We start from the raw sequence: 20,499 nt of genomic DNA on the forward strand, positions 1-20,499 counted from the left end.
TTTCAAATCATTTCCAGTTGCTTGAGTAATTATTAGTATTAACTTGAGTAACATTGCTGTTACAATGACTTAAATCAAAATCAAAATAAGCCTGAACTGTGCTATTGATTATTAACTTACAAAGAAACCTACTAAAGATCTTCGAACTGGAAGCACAAAAAGTTCAAGGAAAACTGTAAGAATCAAGTATCTAAGGGTAATTAGATACCTTTCCCTGAAGGGGTCCCTGCCGGGCTGGTACCTGTCGTGCCCCCACCTGTCCGCCCCGCCCCCTGCGCCACTCCTGCCCGCTGTGTGGCCGTAACTCGAGCTGGCGCTGGTGCCGGGCCAGGGGCCGTTACTTGTGAAACTAAACAACAAAAACACAAGGCTTGGTTCATGCACTTGGTACATTTTTATGTCTTATCTATTTATTTCTTGTAACAAAACTTGATGACAGGAAATCAGATTACTTTTGATAAGATATGTCGGGAAATTTCTAGGGCCGATGACCTAATTTCCGATCGGTGTCCCAAGCATGAGGAATTAAGTATGGAAACACACACATACGAACATCCCTAACAAAAACAATACCTCCTGTCTTATGGAGGTAAAAATGCATGCAGGCCCCAATGTTTTGTGTCTCATCAGTAGCTTATAATTTCATCTATGGTACAGTCATGTGAAGAAAAAGACTCCAGGAAAACTGGACATTATATACTTCAATATTGCAAAATCTCAAAGTTACTCAATCAACTTAAAAATAGACTTTCTGACACTGATGACCCCCCCTTCAAAACCCCCCTGATGTCACTGTTGGAGATAGAAGGGTTATTCATTCTGTGATCAAGGTCGACTGAGTTCTTCTAAAAATTTAGAGGGGTAAGTAGTGTCAATTCCAAAGTTGGAAAGCATTAGCATTTTTCTATAATATAATATAAAATAGATTTTTGCATTGTGCATCTCTTTACTTGAATGTCTAACTTTAAATGACATAGTCTACTGATGAAGATTCCAAACAAGTAAACAAACCTGTCCCTGCTGGCGGAGTCGCTGCCCCACCCTGAGGTCCTTTCGGAGCTCCCCTGGGGTCTCTTCCCCGCCCCGTGTGCGTGCTGGCTGTCCGACCCTTCCTTCTTCACCACACTGGAGTTGGAACTCGCCGCCGGCTTCGGCTTTTCTTTGGTCTGCTTCTTTGGGAGATCGAGAAAAAGGACCAAAATTTCTTTGTGAGATCAAGAAACGGGACTAAATTTTGTTTGGGAGATCAAGAAACGGGACCAAAATTTCTTTGGGAGATCAAGAAAAGGACCAAATTTTCTTTGTCAGATCAAGAAAAAGACCAAATTTTCTTTAGGAGAGCAAGAAATGGGACAAAAATTCTTTGGGAGATTGAGAAAAAGGACCTCTAGGTCAAAACTTTCACATCAACATCAATGTTTGCTCCACAATCTGGCTAACTAGCTTTAACAGGTAACGGTTCATAGCCTGGAATCCAGTCTTATTAGCTTATTAGCTTATTAGCGATCACTGGAAGTGGACTAACGCTAAGAAATATGGGGAAAACAGGCATGGCTCTCTAAAGTGCTTTCTTTGTTTTCTTTTGAAATACAGATGGTGATTGGTACAAGTTTAATATCTTCAGTATGAAAGACATTCAAGACCAATGCATTCAAGCAGAATTTATATCTATGCCAGGGCAGTCCCTTATGCACGTTTTTGCCAGAAGTTTCAGAACATTAATGAACAAAAATGTTTAATATTTCACCACTGAGATCCTTCAAACAAAGTGAGGTGGGATTTTCATTCTACTATCAATTTATTATCAATAAAACCAACAAACCTCTTTCTCCTCCTCCCTCTTTTTGACAGCATGTTTGTATAGTTTGAAGAGTTTTCTGGCGTCGAACTCGGTGAACTTGGACACAAATATCCACAGATTGCTGGAAAGGCAACAAACAGACATTCTGTCAGTGGTGAGCGAAAAAAATTTGCATGAGCATCAAATTTTCTTGTGCAAAAAGGAGGCTACACTTACTTTCTCCAACCCTCAACATCCTCATAATCTCTCAAGTTTGTTTCTAAGCTAAAGGCACTTTCTTTACTCTGTTGTTACAAGCTGTTATTTTACTTGTGATAAGATTAAGATACACTTGTGTCTAAAAGCAGTTACACAATCAACCGGATACAATTTTGGAAATGGGCAGACATTTCAGATAGTATCCACTATCTTTCGTCAGTGACACTGAAGAAGATTTGGAAGGAACTGTTTTTTAAATACTCTTTCTATGATTATGAATGCAAAAGAGCTGAAGACCATTTTTGATGTCCAATAGGAAACAAGGTAAGACAAAGTCAAGCTGAAGACAATTTTATTACCTGGAAGTCTAATCGATGTAAGATACACTTACTTTCTCCACTTCTTGACCTCCTCGGCTTCTGTCCATTCCTTCAGGCACTCCATGATGCGGTCGCCTATTTTCAGGAGGCACTGCCGGGTGTGGTTTAGCTGCTCCTCCTCTGTAAGGCCCTCTTCAGGCTTGTCCAGCTGTTTCAGTGCCTTTTTTACGGGTCTCATCCTCTCCTTGCACTGATCGTGGGAAAGAAGAACGTTTAATGAAATCAAGAAAGCAGCTCTGGGGGGAGCTTCAGGCATGTAAAAGTACCTAACAGAGTAGGGGTGTTTCAGTGTGCTTTGCTTAACACACGAGGGCATAGCGAAGCTAACGAAAAATGTCATGCTTCGACCAAGATCGACCAGAAAGAAGGAAAATCAGAATCAAAGATGATAAACTGAAAAATGTTGTGGCTTGCACAAAGCTGATATGATATCATTTAACTTTAATGATTTAAAGTTCTGATGCCCTATTTTCTATGCACTTGTACTCTCTGACCTCTGATCTATGAACAGAATATGTAATTTTTTTTTTCTGGACCCAGGAAAATTAGTCCCATGAGGTCTTAAAGAGCATCAATAAAAAGAATATGAATGAATTCTGACAGCATAAATACCATGTTGAATGTTTCTTTGTCGAGATCATCCATGTCCTCTAACACGGAATGTGATGCGTCAGGATCAAGGTCAGCGTTGAGGGGGTCCTTCTTGTTCTTGTCCTTGGGTTTAGCTGGAGTAGTTTTGCTGGAAGGCTGTGGTGGGAAATGAATAAAGGATAAACAGAGGATTCTTCAAAGTCAGAGAGCTAAGGGTCACTGGAACTAGCTGGAGGTCCTGTACTGACAATAAAACATACTGACGAGATATGTCACCAGCCGCCAAGCCTTGAGTTTTGAAATGTCAAGATGTATTGTACAGAAATAAGCAGAACTTACATTTTTGTCATACCATAAATTTGCAAGTGGTATATGGACTTATCAGGACTTAGTTCGTGTAATCTGTATCTCTGTAAAATCTTGTCTGACCCTAACAACTTCCCTCATGACCTCAATAAAAAGTCACAAAAGGCTGACTTGATCTTCCCACGAATTAATATCAAGTAAACAAACAAACAAACAGACAAGCAAACAAACCTCTTTAACAATCTTGGGTGTTTTGGGTTTCTTGGCCCTCTTGACTTTTTTGACGACCGGTTCCTTGATGTCGGTTTTGTCGTTGCTGTCCTCCACCTCCCCTTCCTCTAGAGGCTCCCGATGTTCCTCGGAGTCCAAGTTAGGCTCGTCCAAGGGCGCCTCGTTCTCTTTCCTCTCCACGAACTTGACTTTGGCCTTGGGTCTTTTCACGGTGGTGGGGTCTTTGGGCTGCTTGGGCATCCTCGGTCTTCTTTCCTTCTTAATGACCTGTGTAGCAACAGAAACAACACAGCTTTTGTTAAGAGTTGTGTTAGTTAGTTCAAGTCCTTCTGGTACCTGATGGCCCATAGGGCAGCACCCAACTCCGTTTCTGTAGCCCCGGGTCATACATTTGTTAGCCACTACAGCAGGGGCTAGACCACTGGTAGTGATGCATGTTTAACTCATGAACTCCTCCTCATTAGAGGTAAATTGTAAGTGCTAAGCAGAGAAAACAGTAGTTACCATTTTTTGAGTCTTTGGTATGACCCGTCCGCAGTGTGACCTCCAGGGTACAAAGCGAGTACTCCTCCACCGGATTTTATTGCACTGGTCAGGAAAGTGAGCCCAGTTTTGTACAGTAGATACAAGCCATGTAAGACCAGACTGTTAGGTTTGATCTACTCACACCGGGAAAGACCCCTACTCTTCTGCTAAGTGTGCTAAAATAATTGAGGTGTGACCCCCTCAACCTAAGAAACCATCCGAAAGGATATCTTGAAAGAAACCTAGGTACTGATTTTCAGAGTTGAGTGGAGAAATAGATGTAGTGTGCCCTTCCCAGGGGCAAAACACATTTGGGCCTGCGAGGGATTCCAACCCTGAATCTTTAGATTGCAAGTAACCACCCTACCCTTAAGTGTGTTTACCACTCTGAGCACAGCACAATTTTGCACCAGATCCAAGGGACCTGTCTCACCTTTCCTTCCGCTAAGGCCTCCTTCTTGAGCTGGTCCTTGTTGAGCAGCCTGATGAGGTACTCGGCTCGGGACTGGAGATGTTTGGCCTGGGGCTTCTTATCCTCATCCAGGAGAATCTAGATGATAGATAAACAACATCAGGACAGTAGTAGCAGTCAAAATTCTAGGTTTATCAATTTATCAATTGATATTGTGCCTCTTCAGACAGTATGCATTCACTGGGTCACTACATGTGTATGCTTAGGACATAGTAATAATGTATCGAAGGAGAAGTGCACAAGATGTGGCCTTTTTAAAACATAGACTGACAGCTTAAACTCAACTTGAAGATTCCACACATTGTTCTCTGGCTCTTTTCAACAAGCACAATAAATGTCAGACCCAGCTAAACATGTGACCCGTTCCAGTAGTTGACGGTTGATCTAGTGTGATTCAACTTAAAACCACTTAATCTGAAGAAGGGTCACTAACTACTGGACTGCACAAGCTACTGCACACACTGTCCTACCTTATCGGACAGGTTCAGCTCCGGGTCCATTTGCACAGTGTCCCAGCTCCCTATACCGTACTACACGCGCTACTACGTACGCTCTCCTCCAGAGAATGGAACAGACAATAAACCGGATAGTGAGTGAGAGATCATCAAATCTTATCTGACAGGTTGAGTTCAGGGTCCATCTGCAGTGTCCCAGCTCCCCATCCCGTACTCATGAGTGAGTGAGTGAGTGAGTGAGTGAGAGTGAGAGAATGAGTGTCCTACCTTGTCTGACAGGTTAAGCTCCGGGTCCATCTGCACAGTGTCCCAGCTGCCCATCCCATACTCATAGATCCCCACCAGCAGTGCCGAATCCTCCTCCACAGCCCAGTCCACATCCCAGTGCGCCAGCTTCGCTAACTACCGAACAACCCAAGCTACTACATACACCATCCCACATTTGTACCTTGTCTGACAGGTTGAGTTCCGGGTCCATCTGCACAGTGTCCCAGCTGCCCATGCCGTACTCAAAACTCACCAACTACTACACTACCAACACTACTACGTACGCAGTCCTACCTTATCTGACAGGTTGAGCTCCGGGTCCATCTGCACAGTGTCCCAGCTGCCCATGCCGTACTCGTAGATTGGATAGTGAGTGAGTGAGTGAGAGAGAGTAAGAGAGAGAGAGTATCCTACCTTATCCGACAGGTTGAGTTCAGGGTCCATCTGCACAGTGTCCCAGCTGCCCATCCCGTACTCGTATATCCCCACCAGCAGTGCAGAATCCTCCTCCACAGCCCAGTCCACATCCCAGTGGGCCAAACTAACTACCGAACTACCCACACTACAACACACAATGTCCTACCTTATCCGACAGGTTTAGCTCTGGGTCCATCTGCACAGTGTCTCAGCTGCCCATCCCGTACTCGTAGATTGGAGAGTGAGTGAGTGAGAGTAGGATAGAGAGCATCCTACCTTATCCGACAGGTTGAGCTCTGGGTCCATCTGCACAGTGTCCCAGCTGCCCATCCCGTGTGAGTGAGTGAGTGAGAGAGAGAGTAAGAGAGAGAGTGTCCTACCTTATCGGACAGGTTGAGCTCCGGGTCCATCTGCACAGTGTCCCAGCTGCCCATCCCGTACTCTTAGATTCAGGCACACTAACTACTGAACTACCCAAGCTACTACCTACGCTATCTTCCAGAGATAAACCGGATAGAGAGTATCCTACCTTATCCGATAGGTTCAGCTCTGGATCCATCTGCACAGTGTCCCAGCTGCCCATCCCGTACTCGTATATCCCCACCAGCAGAGCCGAATCCTCCTCCACGGCCCAGTCGACGTCCCAGTGCGCCAGCTTCGCCCGGCACGGCAGGCGGAACTTCTTGCGGTCCTCTGGGTCGTCGGGTATCGCCTTGGCGAGCGGGAGCATCTCCTCCTCGTGCCGGAGGATGGAGGGAGCGTTCACCGTCACCGTGGAGAGCTTTAGTGTTGGGCCGCGCTTCTTTCCTGTTATCCATGGAGACAGTAACAGTTAGCTACGACATTTAATCCCCATTTGCATGAAGAAATGAGGCCAAAACCTTCAAAAGGCTCAAGTAAAAATAACCTTCAATCTATTCGTGTATTTCCTTTTTGTACGTTCTGGTTTGTTTGCAATCAGCAATCTTTGGGTAGGAAGTTACTTTTATCATTGTTAAGCATTCACAATGGGTTATCTCTATCTCTGAGGTCTGACTTTTAAATGAAAAAAATATGACAGGAAACATTCGTAACGTCTACCTTTCAATACAATTTAGGTTCAATCTGTCCTATGCATAACATGCAGTCTATATTTTGTTTAACTAAACCAGGATTATAAATGGACTTAATTTCTGAATAACAGATCCTGATCAACTGTCCTTCACTTTCACCTGACTTTAACTGTTTTTGCCTGATCTCCTGGAGGTCAGCAATCAGACCTCAACAACAGCCTGCAACGTCCAACCATCGCAAGACGGGGAACAACTGACGTTTAACCGTAGAGAGAGAAAAAATGCTCACTGACAAACATGCATATAGGGTTTGAAACAACTTACCATCGAACTCGGGATTCTCCTTCATCTGTTTTTCGTATTCCTCGATAGCCTTGACGCAGCCATCATGCAGCAGGTCTCCCAGCCGCTTCAGGTCCGCGTACGACTTCTCCTGTAGCTCAGCATCGCCTGCTATAGCCTCTAACCTGTGGGACAAGTTAGGGCAATGGGTGACTATTAAAATAAAAAGCTTCAGATTTATTACAAAATAGGACCAAGCTACATTGTACAGAAGCTTACAGTTATGCCAGATGTGGCAGGGAGTATCATTCTTGAATAGGACTGTTATTCAACAACTGATGCTGTAAAAAGCATCTGTAAAAAGTGTAATGATGATGCAAGTCAGAATTTGACCAATAGTGACTGACAGAGGCAATATGTATATACAAAAAGTAGGGCCAAGTTAGGAAGGAAGGTCTGCTTTCTATCATATATACAGGGTGGTGACATTGCCATTGTTTCAATCCAAAAGGCACACTGACTCACATAACAGACCAGTCTATCTAATTCTATGCATCTGTTTGTTTTGACTTGCTTTTGTGCATGAAACAAATTTGGAAGGCGAATGAAAAGCTGGACCAGAATCATCCTTAATATGCAGATTATCTAGAGTTAGTTTTTTTAGTACTCACCTTGTCAGAGGCATACCAAACTTCTTGTAGCTCTTCACAAATCTAAAAGGCAGAGAGAAAATATGTTATGATAGTGAAACAAGTGATGTTGCCTGGCATACAAAATGTCTTATGCAGAAATTGAATAAATATCACTGAGTTTTGGTGCATTCAAACTTGTACATAATGACCACCAATATGACCACTTTTTGGTGGTCCCTTTAATTAGTTTTTCCCATTGACATAAGCATTAATAACCCTATCCACAACAACAAGACAAACATAGACCAGATTTTATCAGTCTCTTGTGAGGTCTTGTCTAAGCAGAGACATGCCAGAAAATTGATACAGAATGGCGATAAGATTGCAACAGGAATAGCGCAGTGCCATTCCTTCAATCTTTAGGGAGATCCCTGCAACCTCTACATAATGACCACCAACAACAATATAGCATAAGTGGTCTTCTTGGGCAGTTTTAAATGTATATTCAAACAATGGATAGTTAGTGAGTGTGAGTGATTCATTATTTTATTGTATAATCAAAGATTATTCCATGAGTGATTATACAACATTATTCCACACCTCCTGACTTCTGGATCGGAGAATCCCTTGATGGTGTCCCTGGGCACCGTCCTAGGCCGGCCCCGCTTGCGAGGTTTGGCGTCTGCATCAGAGTCTGAGTCACTCTCGCTGCTGGAGGACGCGCGTTTTCTCTTCCTGCCGCGACGTGTCGAGCCTTCCGATTCGCTGCCGTACTGGAGCTGGGGAAGAGGAACATTTTATGTCAAAAGTTTGCTGTTTTGAGCGCAAAAGCAATACAATAATTTCTAACAAGATTTCAGTTTGGGGAAGGAAAAAGATTATGGGCATATCCTATGAAACAGTTTACTTGTCTTCACACTGTGCTTCCAAGCAGCTCTGTCCTGCTGGCTGACACTGGTTAGGTCGCACACTTTGATGTCATTCCTGACACACCATACAACACCTGTCCGAACAAGCGCTCTAGAACCCATTCTTAAATTCGCTCATTAACTGGCATCATCACCAAAAGGTTTGAATGTGCAGGTCTCCAGACGGGTAACAGAAGCGAACATAGGAGCGAACTACTATCCGGATGGCATCCAGGCTGATGCTCTTGCCTTACCTTAGTGACAAACTTCCTCTGCCTGGGCGGCAGGTGCATCTCAATGAGTTCCCGTTGTTTCTCCTCATCATCGACCTTCTGCCTATCGGCTGCCGGTATGATGTCCTCCCACGTCTTCCCAGCAGCCTCTGGAAGCTCCTCCTCCATAGTCGAGAAGTTCGCGACCTTGAACTGTGACAGCAGCTCGTGCCCCGCCCCTGCGTCATCCACCATCTCCGCTGTCTCCGCACGCCGCAGGATGTCGTCAATGTCCATCTCCTAGGGAGGGAGTAGTACATGTTTTTTGTTTGTTTCACTGATGAACTGCCTTTAGGCACATCAGCTTTGTACAGTAAACAAATAAACAAACAAACAGTTCGAGTGCACTGGACTGTAGGGTTTGATCCATACACAACTATACACCTTCCTCACGCGGCGGCCATGATAGATCTAAAACGAGTTCAATGTGGCAAACAACAGACTGTCCATCATAATTAGCAGTTCGACCAATGGTAGCCTGCCAATTAGGAAATCGACCAATAAGTGAATGGCTGCAAATTCGTTAAAAATTTGCATTATTATGTTTTTATTTTGCATCTCTTAAGGGACTATGGGGTCAGTCTACACTACTCTAAATTGCTACATCTTTCGGTGCAAAACACTTCTTGTAATATTTATCATTCTATCTTATATCATGAAAATTTGTGTGGTTTGGGGGAAAACTAAATGGGACCTGATTTTAGAAATAAGTTTTGTCTGTTTGCCTCATTGACCTCTTCTTCGATCTATCATGGCCGCCGCGTGAGAAAGGTGTATTCCCAGATAAGTTGCATGACAGGATTTGAACCCATGACCTCTGGCGTCTCTGCCAAACACAGCTGGCGTCTTGGCGAAACACGCCGCAGTTACGCCACACGACCCCACACAGAAGAAACTCCACTCCTCCAGAAACACGACAGACTTACAGGCATTTCCTCCTCCTCCCCTTCGTTCTCCTTGAAAAGTTCCTCAGCACCAAACTTGAGGATAGCAGACAGCTCTTCCTTGTTGAATGGGGTGGAGGTGCTGGAACAAAAAGAATAATCAATAGTAGATGTAACAGGTGTTACGGTTATGCTTTATCAGGGCTCGAAATACTTTTTTCTGCACTGGTGCAGGTAACATTGAAAATTACCTGCTCCAGACAAATTCTACCTGCACCACTATGAATTTAGGAAGTATGGATCATACTGAAATTGTTCAGGAACTATAGCTATTTTTTCTGTTATACTTTATAAGTGGTAACAGTCAATGCAGCTAATAACAATCCAGATACACCTACATCATACTATTCATTGGACATTTATGTATAAAACCCAGTACATGGAGCAGTGCAGGTTAGGTGCAGGTAGACACCAGAAATACCTGCACAGCTCCAATTTTACCTGCACTAAGGTGCATATGCAGGTGGTATTTCGAGCCCTGTTTATACAATCACTAACATCTCCTTTCCACTACAGGTTGTGACTGCTGAGCGACAAAACACTTTAACCTTCTTAAATTTGCCTACGTTTTTGGCCTTTTGTTGTTGTTCAAATCATACTTCTACATCTTGTATCATGTTCCAATTATGAAAGTGAATGCTGACGAAAATCTAATTTGGTTGTTGTGTGATTGCTTAAGGCCCCCTCTCACTTGACGTGCGGCACGCTTGCGGCATTGCTGCGTTCGGAAGATGCTCAACGAATTTCAGAGATAAAGAACGAATTTTCTTACTTGTTGTATATTTTGTCGTCTTTTATGTTATACTTTTACGTATTGCGCAATATCTGAATCACAAAAAATCGAAGAAAATAACAAAACAGCGACGCAGCGAACGAACGCAGCAATGCCGCAAGCGTGCCGCACGTCAAGTGAGAGGGGGCCTTTAGTGATCACCATATAGTGGAAAGGTGGCCTGAGTACAAAGTCTTTTTTCCCTCCTGTTTAAATGCAACGTTAGTAAAGTTCAAACTTTAGTGAAAACCATGTTTCATCACCTCACAAGCCGATAAGCTAGCTGCTTTTCATTCATTAGTGACCATCACAGATTATATTAATCAAAACTGTCCTTTATGTTTGACAACAGTCTTGTTTGAGCTGTGTGTTAACAGCAATGGCAGGAAATACTGGGTGCTTATGCAGTTTTGTGCACCCAAAATTGTGCACCAAGCCCTGATAAGGTACCCAGTTAGCTGAGCATGCAAGCACACAGTACCAGGCAAGTCATGCTAGATCTCAACATCACCTACCAGAGATTCCCACCACCACTTTGTTTTCAACATGAAAGATGAAGAAAAAAGAATTCAACACTTCGGAACAGATCATTTCCTTGATCCAAAACCTGATGGATAACCTTTTCCAATGCTAATGTTCGAAGATGAAAGAATTCTAATACAGTACTATTTCACAGTTACATGAACTCCTGATGGAAAGGTCATCACTAAAATAAAACCATCACAAAATTTCCAAAATATACGGCAAGGCTATTTCCAGTGCTAATTTTTTTCCCATCCCACCCATCGTCAAGGTGTGTGGTCTAACGGGTTGACCCACTGGACAGAGCCGCATGGAAGCGCGGTATGAAGACTAGCCGACTGTTGCCCACCCGTGTCAGGGATCCCAGCAGCAGTGTCAGGGATCCCAGCAGCAGTATAATCAAACAATGGATACTGACTGACTGACCCATCGTCTGTGTCCTATGTTTATAGTTAACCCCGTCATTCTAAGGTTACATTTTCATCAATCAGAAGTTCAGATTTTTCAGCCAAGCGGTTAAGTTTTTCCGCCCCGGGACGGACGGAGGGACAGGTCTTGGAGACAGCCCTGATTCAGAGCGCTTTTTCTAGACACTTTCTCAGACGAAGAAACCACGTCTCTGTCTCACCTGCCCGGAGCGGAAGACTTGGAGAGGACGGTCCTGCCTGAGGTGTCCATCCTCTGTATCACCAGGTGGTCAAGCACCATCTTCTTCTTCGCTCTCTCGATGATGTCCTCCTCAACACTGCCTTTGGTCACCAGCCGGTAGATGTTAACCTGGGGCGGTCAATCAATCAATCAATCAATCAATCAATCATCCGTGGGCATCAGTCCTTATGTATATCAGCTGTAGACATCTCTACAGAGCTGGAAATATTGGGTGCACATGCACCTTTGAGCACATAAAATTGGAGGCATTTGTCTGCCTTTTGACTGAGTGCACCTACATAATTGTATAGGGTTACATACAAAAAGATACTGTAGTATGTAGCATATTCTTGATATTTTCATGTCTGATTAATAATGAAAACCTTTGTTGTACTTTGTTTGAATTTTCAGCTGTAGAAGATATTTGTCCTGATATGCAGCTTGTACTGTTCAGTACAAACCTGGTGTGTTACGCCATGAGGCAGTTTACTGGATATGCAGCTTGTACTGTTCAGTACAAACCTGTTGTGTTACACCATGAGGTGTTTCAGCCGGAATGCAATACAAACAAACAAACCCCACCTGTTTCCTCTGTCCTATCCTGTGTGCCCTGGACTGCGCCTGGATGTCGTTCTGTGGGTTCCAGTCTGAGTCGAAGATGATGACGGTGTCAGCCGTGGCAAGGTTGATCCCCAACCCGCCAGCTCGCGTCGACAACAGGAAACAGAAGTCCTGAGGGACAGAACAGAAACAACTGAAAATCTCTTAAAACATCCTGGAACTTACGGCCAATCACTTATGTCACATGTTTGTGAGGCCATTTGGTCTTGGAAGTTTTTTTTCTCTTTGCTGACTTGTGCTATAGACTAGTATAGTTATCAAAAAGGAGCCAAAAATGGGGAGAAGGCACAAGTTTTTTGATTTTCTCAAAACTTGTTTGGGCCACATCAAGTAAACTTTATGGATGACATCATCTGCAGACTGAAGGTAAACTTAAGGCTACGTAGTGTTAACATAACATATTTGTCTATTTTCAGTACTTAATGCTCGTGAAACCAAATTTCTTGTGTGCCTTTTTTTTCAAAATCACTACCTGTAAGATTGTCATCCATAAAATCTAGTTGCTGTGCTCTTTGCAGAGGTTTATGAAGTTCCCAAAGATACCGGTAAGATGAAGATGGAGACTCAAGACTCACCTGCGACCCTTCAGCGTTGAAGTGGTCCAGCGCCTGTCTTCTTATCTCACCCTTGATGGAACCGTCCAGTCTCTGTACAAGGTGTGCAGAAAAGAAAAATGTTTGGACTATGCATGATGTACAAAACAAAGTCAAGACTGAAACTACTATGTATCTAGTAAGCTCTGACAAGAACAAGTAGTCATGACTTCAAGCACAACCTAGGATTGATGTGTCCAGGAGTGACGGGTCATTCAGTACAATATAACCAGCTGCTGCCACACTGCGTGCCTGTGAAACTGGTGTGTCATGCTGAAGTACGGTTATTTTGTTATTGGGTGGGCAGACTACTCTCTTGGCAGCCAGGTGCTGAATTGCGAGGAGCTTACAATAGGCAAGGATAAACTTAAAGGGTCTGGAGTGGCTGCCATTCTGCGCCACTCAGGTAACCTCAATATGACAGCAGTTGCCCCAGAAGAAGACCCCATGTGTGGCAAAAGAACTGTAGGTTTTAAACCACACACACCAGGAAGGACCCCCACTCTTTTCGGTAACTACAGTTACACATGTATCAAGTCTTCCTCTGTACTGAAAGTCAGTATGTAAATGTATCTGGACCTCACCTGGAACGGGAAGTGTCTCATGGTGAGGTACTCACCTGGAAAGGGAAGTGTCTCATGGTGAGGTACTCACCTGGAACGGGAAGTGTCTCATGGTGAGGTACTCACCTGGAATGGGAAGTGTCTCATGGTGAGGTACTCACCTGGAACGGGAAGTGTCTCATGGTGAGGTACTCACCTGGAATGGGAAGTGTCTCATGGTGAGGTACTCACCTGGAATGGGAAGTGTCTCATGGTGAGGTACTCACCTGGAACGGGAAGTGTCTCATGGTGAGGTACTCACCCGGAATGGGAAGTGTCTCATGGTGAGGTGCCTTACCTGGAAAGGGAAGTGTCTCATGGTGAGGTACTCTGCCAGGATGTCCAGCATGCGAACCATCTGGGAGAAGATCAGCACCCGATGGCCGGTGTCTCTCAGCCGAACCAGCAGCTTGTCCAACAGGAACAGCTTCCCGCTACTCCTCAGCAGTTGCTGAAAAACACACAGGCAAACTCTTACTATAACATCATCCAACAAAATGATCTAACTTGAACTACCAGACCTCAGTCTGCTCCTGACTGCGTGGTGTTCACATTGGTGGAAGAATGGCTAAGATATTTAACCGTGTACAACAAAATTTACAAGCAGCTTAAAGGCTAAGCCTGTACGATAAAATCACCCTAAATGATCTAACGTAAACCACCAGACCCCAGTCTGCTCTCGACTGCTGTTGGGTGTTCACATCAGTGGACAATTGTTTACCATGTATGTTAAGTTACTCTTCATGACTTATAACAGACAGGAATCGAAGTGTGGTTGCATATAACAAAGTTTGCTTCACCTAACACAGAGTATAAAGTAACAAAGTAATGACAATACTGGTTCCCTTTGCTCTGTCTGGTAGACTGTTTCATACATTGGCTGGCAAGTGCAACTTGGTTCAGTTCCACAGAGCTCCAGCATATTTCTTAGTCTACAAAGTAGACACCATAACCAGGTAGCACATTCTCAAGCCTTCTGCCTTGTCACAAGCATTACAATTAGAGTTCAACAGAAAAGAAGAAGAAAGGAGATAGACGGAATCTGGTCGTACCGTGACGAGACTCTGCCCAGGCGGCGGGTCCTCGGGTGGTCTGACCAGGAAGGAGTGGTTGCAGCACTTCTTGAGCTCCATCATGATGTTAAGGAAGCTGCTGGTGTTCCCCTTCATCCCCTTGGTCAGAGCCTTGTAGTTCTTTGTCAGGATCCACCTACAGGTAACAAAAAATCACTAGTCTTGTATTATTTTCTAACAGACTGAAACAGAGAAATTTCCGCATCTTTTTTATCAGTATCTGTATAGCTAGCACTACGAGCATGTGTGTGTTTGTGTGTGCAGGGGTCTCCCTACAGAGTGGAACAACGGCGCTGCGCCACTCCCGAAAATCCTGGCGCCACTCCCCCCAATTTTCAACTATAGGGGTTTCTCTATGTCTTTTGAGGGCAACTAGGGGGAAAAAACTGAATTCCCTGAAGTTTGAGTGAGAGAGGTCTCATATTTTGCAGAGAAATGGACAAATTTACCCTTCCTTTGTGTCAGTGGGCTTGGGTTGGCAGCAAAAATCACACTCCTTTGTTTTTGTCCTATTGTTATGCGTGTAGACAATGGATGCTGGTGACTTTCGCATATGATAATCTCATTAAAAACCTGTTTTTCAAGACAAGGAGTATGAGAAAAAACAGACAATAGATCTTGTTTATCTTATGTTAGCACCAGACTGTGCTGCTTGTAGTGGTGCCAAGCTTCTAAAAGGCTCCTACCTGGTGAGTTGCCATGATTTCTACCCAAAATGTATCCCTTACCTTTCTTTCCTATCAAAAATTCTGGTTTTGTGACATTTCTGTTTGCAATTTTCACTCAGCAAGGTGGCCTAGTATGGTTGAAGTATAAATGCGGGTGATAAGTTTTTATTTTTTTGTTGTTGAAAAGAGCCTCCTACTAGTCCTAGATTAATTAACATGTCAAGTTGCATTTCTTTTTATATTTCAATAGATATAGCTTATATAGGTTGCATTGAAAATGTACTTAACTTGGACATGTATTATACTTGTCAATTGGTCTGAATTTGAAAGATTTTAAAGATTAAATGTCAGGGGAAGGCTTCAAATTGTGATTCATTAAGGCAAAATGCAACAGCTTCTCCAGGAATCCTGCCTCTCCGAACCAATCCCCCCTAATAGTCACGCGTTATGTTGCATCGGCCGCAGCGCGGCCTCCAGCACCACTCCCCTAAAATTTTCTGGGGAGACCCCTGTGTGTGTATTCGTGTGTGTCTACCTGTGTGTGTTTGCATGTGTGAGACCCATGCCTGTAAAACTGTTCCTGTGTCTGTGTGCCTGTGTATGTATGTATGTATGTGTGTGTGTGTGTGTGTGTGTATGTGCGCATGCATGTCAGACTTTGTCATCTTTCCACAAATATAAAAACTGTGTGTTGTGCCTGTGTGTTCATACGTGTGTGCTCCTGTGAGACTATGTCATTTTTCCCCACCTGTAGAACTGATTCTGTATGTGCCAATGTGTGCATGTACACCTGTGTGTGTGTGTGTGCATGTGTGTGCGTGCATGTGTGTGTGTGTGTGCATGTGTGTGTGTGTGTGCGCCTGTGTGTGTATGCATGCATGTGTGCCTGTGTATGCGTGTTTTTCCCCACCTGTAGAACTGTTTCTGTATGGCTGTGTGTGTGTGAGCAATGTTCATGTCTGTGTGTGTTTGCGTGTTCTCCCCACCTGTAGAACTCTTTTGTGTGTCTGTGTGTATGTGCATGTGAGTGTGCATCTGTGTGTGTAGTGTGTGTGTGTATGCGTGTGTGTTTGCGTGTTCTCCCCACCTGTAGAACTGTTTCTGTATGGCTGTGTGTGTGTATGTGTGCCTGTGTGTGTGTGTTTTTTTCCCCACCTGTAGAACTGTTTCTGTATGGCTGACATCTCGACCCTGAGGATCTGCTCGACCTTGGCGGGTAGAGACTTCTCCACGTCCTTCTTGACCCTCCTGAGGAGGAAAGGCTCCAGCTCCTTGTGCAGGCCGGCGTAACCGTTCTTATCCGCGTTCTGGTGCTCCTCCTCAAACTCCTCCCACTTCAGGAATCTGCAAAACAAGGGAGCAAGGAAATTTCAAAAACTGCTTAAAAAAAGAGTTACTACAGGCTGACAAAAGACTTTTGCCATTGATAACACAGCTGATATGGTGCTTCTGCTCAAGCTCCTCCCACTTAAGGAATCTGTGATAGGAAGAACAAGGAAACGTCACAAACTGTGTTGAGAAAAGGACAGCTACGTTCTACAGACTTTCAGAACACTTTACAATTACTGAAATGATCCAAATAAAGAGAGGAAAAATATGCTTTCATTTTGTTACATGTTTTTGCAATACTGTGTATGTTAAGGGAAATATGTAAGGATATATTATGACTACATGTTTATGGATTTGACAGAACTTCAATCATGTAAACTGCATCTTTTGTTAGATTTTGTCAGACTCTTCCCTCAATGAAAAGTGGCCAACAGGCCACTTGAGTTCTCATGGATAAACAGAAGGTAACTGGATAGAATTTGGAAACAGTCAGACGTTTCAGACAGCATCTTTTGTCAGTCACTGATTACCTGTATGTCTTACTTTCATCGATGAAAGTGCAATCAACTAAACAAACAGAACTATAGATGGAACAGGTGTGCGTACCTGGCTGGCATGATGAAGAAGGGCAGAGCCAAGAGCAATCACCGAATATGCCAACTCTACACAAACCTGGACCTGATCCTCTGGACCTGGACCATACCTGTACTTGAATTTTCTGTACCGGTACCAACCCCTAGATGGAATAGGTGAGCGTACCTGGCTGGCATGATGAAGAAGAGCAGAGCCCAAAGCTCCTTGAGCGAGTTCTGCAGAGGTGTGCCTGTGATGAGGAGTCTGTGGTTGGAGTCGAAGCCCTTCAGAGTCTTGTACAGGAGGGAGTCATCGTTCTTAAGTCTGTGGGCCTCGTCAACGACTAGACACGCCCACTCTACTCCGCCCAGGAACGACTGAAACAATAATCAATCAATCAATCAATCAATCAATCAATCAATCAATCAATCAATCAATCAATCAATCCCTTCAGAGTCTTGTACAGGAGCGAGTCGTCGTTCTTCAGTCTGTGGGCCTCGTCCACGACTAGACATGCCCACTCTACTCCACCCAGGAACGACTGGAACAATCATCAATCAATCTATCAATCAATCTATCAATCAATCAATCAATCAATCAATCTCTTCAGAGTCTTGTACAGGAGCGAGTCGTCGTTCTTCAGTCTGTGAGCCTCATCCACGACTAGACAAGCCCACTCTACTCCGCCCAGGAACGACTGGAACAATCATCATAAATAGATCAATCAATCTCTTCAGAGTCTTGTACAGGAGGGAGTCGTCATTCTTCAGTCTGTGGGCCTCGTCAACGACTAGACAAGCCCACTCCACTCCGCCCAGGAACGACTGGAACAATCATCAATTAATCAATCAATCAATCAATCAATCAATCAATCAATCAATCAATCAATCAATCAATCTCTTCAGAGTCTTGTACAGGAGAGTCGTCGTTCTTAAGTCTGTGGGCCTCGTTCACCACCAAACATGCCCACTCCACTCCGCCCAGGAACGACTGGAACAGTCAATCAATCAATCAATCAATCAATCAATCAATCAATCTCTTCAGAGTCTTGTACAGGAGCGAGTCGTCGTTCTTCAGTCTGTGGGCCTCGTCCACGACTAGACACGCCCACTCTACTCCGCCCAGGAACGACTGAAACAATCAATCAATCAATCAATAAATCAATCAATCAATTCCTTCAGAGTCTTGTACAGGAGGGAGTCGTCGTTCTTCAGCCTGTGGGCCTCGTCAACAACTAGACATGCCCACTCTACTCCGCCCAGGAACGACTGGAACAGTCATCAATCAATCAATCAATCAACCAATCAATCAATCAATCAATCAAGCCCTTCAGAGTCTTGTACAGAAGAGAGTCGTCGTTCTTCAGTCTGTGGGCCTCATCAACGACTAGACAAGCCCACTCCACTCCGCCCAGGAACGACTGGAACATCAATCAATCAATCAATCAATCAATCAATGAATCAATCCACCACCAGACACGCCCACTCTACTCCACCCAGGAACGACTGAAATAATAATCATAAACCGATCAATCGATCAATCAATCTCTTCAGAGTCTTGTACAGGAGCGAGTCGTCATTCTTAAGTCTGTGGGCCTCGTCAACCACCAGACACGCCCACTCCACTCCGCCCAGGAACGACTGAAACAATAATCATAAATCGATCAAACAATCAATCAATCAATCCCTTCAGAGTCTTGTACAGGAGCGAGTCGTCATTCTTCAGTTTGTGGGCCTCGTCCACCACCAAACATGCCCACTCCACTCCTCCTAGGAATGACTAAAACAAGACAAAACCAACCTTAATGAAGAAACAAGCATGGCAGTTTATTTGTGTTCATAGTTAAGATGGTAAAACTAGTTAAAACTTTGGTCCAACACAAGGTAGTGCACCAATTTTTTAACTGTCCTACTGCAGTCTTCATCAGAAGTGAACAACCACACAACTTTGGCAACATGTCAGGAAGTTTTCAGTGTATACTGCCTGTAGAGAGAGGGTAAGTGTGTCATGGTGTGGATAGCCTCCCTGATCCCTCAACAGCTTTATAGGATATAGATTACACATTTGACATGTTAAATATACAAATTAAAAGACATGCAGGAGGACCAAGGCTTTCAGACCACACTTCCATTGAAGAGCAGTGGATCAAGAAATCGTACCTTATCCTTGAGAAGGATCTCATAGGTGGTCAGCAGACAGTTGAATTTGAGCTTCTTGTTGCCAGGATGGCACCACTCATACTCTCTGATCTGGAACAGATGAAAAACAAGCAAATCAGAGGGAGTTCCATAATTTTGTAGTCAGTGGAAGATTAGTCATTCAGTGAGCAACAGTGATTTGAGATCACTTCCACTTTCTTTTTTCTTTTTTTCAGCATTAAGGGCAACTTGTTGTCAGGGTGACCTAATCGACCCACCTACTCATGGATGAGTAAAGACTCAAGACAAACATCTTGAGGACAAGCAAGTTGCAAGAGTGGGCAACTTACTGTAAACCGAAAACCGGTGAAAAATAAAACCAAGGAAAACAAGTCAAAATTTATGGTACCTTGTTCCTGCTCATGACATCTCCCAGGTAGACGATAACCTTCATATCCGCGGTGGTTTTTGAGTTCGTGGTTAAGCAGCCACCAAGAAAACCACAAACATAATACCACCAGGAAGAGTTCTCCATTAATAATACTGTAATTCCTGATTTTTTCAATGTACTGTTATGTTCACGGTTTTCACGGTGACGACTGTAACGTGAACTTATCATTACTGATAAAAAATAAGTCACAGACTTTTAGTATGTGCACATGCCGCGACAGTGAACATTTAGTTCCGAGAACAAGTTATACATGTATTTTCTCTGACCATGAAAGATTGGTACTGAGAAGACAAAGTGAATTACAGTATTACCTAGTCGACTCACCTTGTTCCTGCTCATGACGTCCCCCAGGTAGACGATGACGTTCATGTCCGGTGCCCAGTTGCTGAACTCCCGCTGCCAGGCTGCCATGGTGGATAGCAGCACAAGGGGCCGAACAGAACACTGACAAACAAACAAACAAACAAACAAACTCACCTTGTTCCTGCTCATGACGTCCGCCAGGTAGACGATGACGTTCATGTCCGGTGCCCAGTTGCTGAACTCCCGCTGCCAGGCTGCCATGGTGGATAGCAGCACAAGGGGCCGAACAGAACACTGACAAACAAACAAACAAACAAACAAACTCACCTTGTTCCTGCTCATGACGTCCGCCAGGTAGACGATGACGTTCATGTCCGGTGCCCAGTTGCTGAACTCCCGCTGCCAGGCTGCCATGGTGGATAGCAGCACAAGGGGCCGAACAGAACACTGACAAACAAACAAACAAACAAACA

At 44.1% G+C, this 20,499-nt stretch overlaps 1 protein-coding gene across 1 annotated transcript in view; it reads right to left on the minus strand.

The window, feature by feature from the left end:
• LOC118431536 (chromodomain-helicase-DNA-binding protein 1-like) overlaps positions 1–20,499 on the minus strand; it is a 90,076-nt gene that overhangs the window by 41,036 nt on the left and 28,541 nt on the right. The window contains exons 16-37 of the mRNA XM_035842780.1: positions 20,048–20,227; positions 19,294–19,383; positions 17,321–17,511; positions 16,388–16,576; positions 14,544–14,700; positions 13,790–13,942; positions 12,872–12,943; positions 12,258–12,407; positions 11,656–11,804; positions 9,716–9,815; positions 8,772–9,029; positions 8,210–8,388; positions 7,649–7,690; positions 7,020–7,162; positions 6,173–6,450; positions 4,466–4,582; positions 3,508–3,774; positions 2,992–3,126; positions 2,391–2,569; positions 1,823–1,922; positions 1,012–1,172; positions 209–349 (exon numbers count right to left, since the gene is read on the minus strand). Coding sequence (XP_035698673.1) covers positions 209–349; positions 1,012–1,172; positions 1,823–1,922; positions 2,391–2,569; positions 2,992–3,126; positions 3,508–3,774; positions 4,466–4,582; positions 6,173–6,450; positions 7,020–7,162; positions 7,649–7,690; positions 8,210–8,388; positions 8,772–9,029; positions 9,716–9,815; positions 11,656–11,804; positions 12,258–12,407; positions 12,872–12,943; positions 13,790–13,942; positions 14,544–14,700; positions 16,388–16,576; positions 17,321–17,511; positions 19,294–19,383; positions 20,048–20,227 — 3,431 coding nt within the window. The remainder of the gene's footprint in view (positions 1–208; positions 350–1,011; positions 1,173–1,822; positions 1,923–2,390; positions 2,570–2,991; positions 3,127–3,507; positions 3,775–4,465; positions 4,583–6,172; positions 6,451–7,019; positions 7,163–7,648; positions 7,691–8,209; positions 8,389–8,771; positions 9,030–9,715; positions 9,816–11,655; positions 11,805–12,257; positions 12,408–12,871; positions 12,944–13,789; positions 13,943–14,543; positions 14,701–16,387; positions 16,577–17,320; positions 17,512–19,293; positions 19,384–20,047; positions 20,228–20,499) is intronic.

Source organism: Branchiostoma floridae, chromosome 2 (assembly GCF_000003815.2).
Source record: "Branchiostoma floridae strain S238N-H82 chromosome 2, Bfl_VNyyK, whole genome shotgun sequence".
NCBI lineage: Eukaryota > Metazoa > Chordata > Leptocardii > Amphioxiformes > Branchiostomatidae > Branchiostoma > Branchiostoma floridae.